The 2,125-nt window shown below is 38.8% G+C and overlaps 1 protein-coding gene across 1 annotated transcript in view; it reads left to right on the top strand.

Moving 5' to 3' along the window:
* LOC104168710 (lysophosphatidylcholine acyltransferase 1-like) overlaps positions 1-1,903 on the top strand; it is a gene marked incomplete at its 5' end in the record, with an annotated part of 35,430 nt that extends 33,527 nt beyond the window's left edge. Inside the window, one exon of the mRNA XM_009709388.1 lies at positions 1,692-1,903. Coding sequence (XP_009707690.1) covers positions 1,692-1,876 — 185 coding nt within the window. The remainder of the gene's footprint in view (positions 1-1,691) is intronic.
* Between the last annotated feature and the right edge of the window lie 222 nt (positions 1,904-2,125).

Raw genomic sequence — 2,125 nt, 5'->3', positions numbered from 1 at the left:
CTGCTGCAGGACAGACCCAGTTAAGGCTGATAGCTGATTGCGCTCTCCTTGTTAGCTGCAGAAAAATAATATGCTCAGTTGGGTTCACTGAATGTGCTTAACTGTTTTGATTCTGATGAATCAGTTTGCACTCAAGTGTTTCTAATATATTACTGCAACTACTACTATACTGTTAAATATTTTAAATATTGAAAAGTTCTGTGTTTCCTTCTTGAAAAAGGTCAGATGCATCACATTCTTTGCTATGAGATTATTTTAAAAAAAGTTGAACTTGCATTAAATATTATCAAAAGAAAAAATTTTGCTGTATGCATTTTCAAACATTTAAGATTCCCCGCCCTGAACACTTTATCATTTACATGATCGATCAGCCTGTTGTACATACAAGTTTTTCAACATAAGATGGTAGTGTTGGTTTTCATGGCCCGAATATCATCAGCTTTTGCTGAAGTTACAGGGTCCAAAATACTTTAGATCCATATAAAAGGATACCCACTTTTTTTGTTTGTGGAAGGATGAAGTTACGTTTATTGCATTCTCCCCACCTATGCCTTTGCAACAGTTCAGAGGCAGCATTGACCTGCAACTTCAGTGCCCTTGTGAGCCAAATGACATTTCCTTGCCCTTTGCAATCTGGAGAAAACCATGTCATCTCAGAGAAGGGAGGCAGAGAGGGAAAGCTGCACTAGTTCCCTGCTTCCACACCAGCCTAGTTGTACCAGTTGAAACTGGGCCTCACTCTTCAGAAAGGCTACTTCAGCTGCCATCTGCGCTTCACTCCAGGGAACTCACAGCATTGTCTGATCAGGAGCCATTCTGGGATAACACAGCGAATTTGAGTGGGCTGTGTGGGATACACTGTAGGTGACTGAGTTAGTGATAGTGTTCACATCCAGCTTTTTCCAGCGTCAGTTTACATTATAAGAATAGCTTCTTATGACTTGGATCCTGTACAGTATCTTCTGTTCAAATCATATCTGAATAAACAGTCATATGGGCAAATTGTGTCAAGGCTTCAACGTCTGATTTTTAACACAAAATGTTATTTGTCGATTCAGGATTCCCCACTTCCCCAAGAACTAATCTTGCTGCTCTTACTGTGTTATTAGTATCCAACATTAAAATCAGTTTTTTTTCATAATGTGTTACAAATTAATTATCTTCTTACAATACTATTTTCTCAAATATTAGGACTTTTGAAATGCTGAAATCTTGAAATCGGAAGGCAGCAATGACAGCTGCTCTTAGGCTGAAGAGAATTATGAGTGCAAAGCATTAAAGGGCATGTTTGCAAAAGATGTCCCGGAAATTACTACTCTTGCTGTTCATTGTTCCTCAGCTGGAAGGCTTCTGCCCTTCACCCAGTGAACAGTGAGATGCTATGTCAGGACATGTGGTGCTCCTTCTTCATTTTAATGCAAATCTGAGCCTGTTTACCCCTTCACCATACAAGCTAAGCTCTAGTCTAAAGTGTCTTTTAAGAAGGCTTAGATAACTCTTTGTGGCATCTCAGCTCTGGGGATGTGGTAAACTTCTGCTGAGAAGCTAAAACAAGCTATGGGGATAGCGTTATGCTAACTGCTGCTATTTTTCTCCAAAGTGATCACGTGATTATATATGTGTAAGTATTCAAATTTAGCGTCCTGTTTCAAAGAGCTGATTCTGTGTAACAACACTTTTATTTTTTTTAGATGACTTCTACAGATTTGCTGAATTGCACCCACACTTTGCAGAAGACTATCTCTATGCTGATCAGATGGGAGCTGAGAGTGGCTTGGAGACTTCATCTCTTTCTGCTCCTAATGGTATCTGTACTGACTTCAGCCCTGAAAACGCTGAAGATAAAATCAAGCCCCTGCAGAAGAAACTGAATTAACACTACAACTGTTACCTTCCTCTCCTGGTGAGAGGATTGTCTTTTCTTGGGATTTTTCATAAGTCACTCCAGCTATACAGCAAATACCGGTTTTGTGTGTGAAAGTTCTTCTACCTTAATACTGTACTTTGAATCATATGTGCTATATTTAACAACATGTTTCAGCTTACTTTGGAGAAGGTGTTTTTATTTTTTTCAAAAAGGTCTTTGAAAGGCAAAAATGTGAATGTGCTTCATTATTAATGTTCA

This window comes from Cariama cristata, unplaced genomic scaffold, assembly GCF_000690535.1.
Source record: "Cariama cristata isolate BGI_N322 unplaced genomic scaffold, ASM69053v1 scaffold10071, whole genome shotgun sequence".
Classification (NCBI taxonomy): domain Eukaryota; kingdom Metazoa; phylum Chordata; class Aves; order Cariamiformes; family Cariamidae; genus Cariama; species Cariama cristata.
The sequence above is the reverse complement of the archived record's forward strand: the minus strand, read 5'-3'. Positions and strand labels throughout refer to the sequence as shown.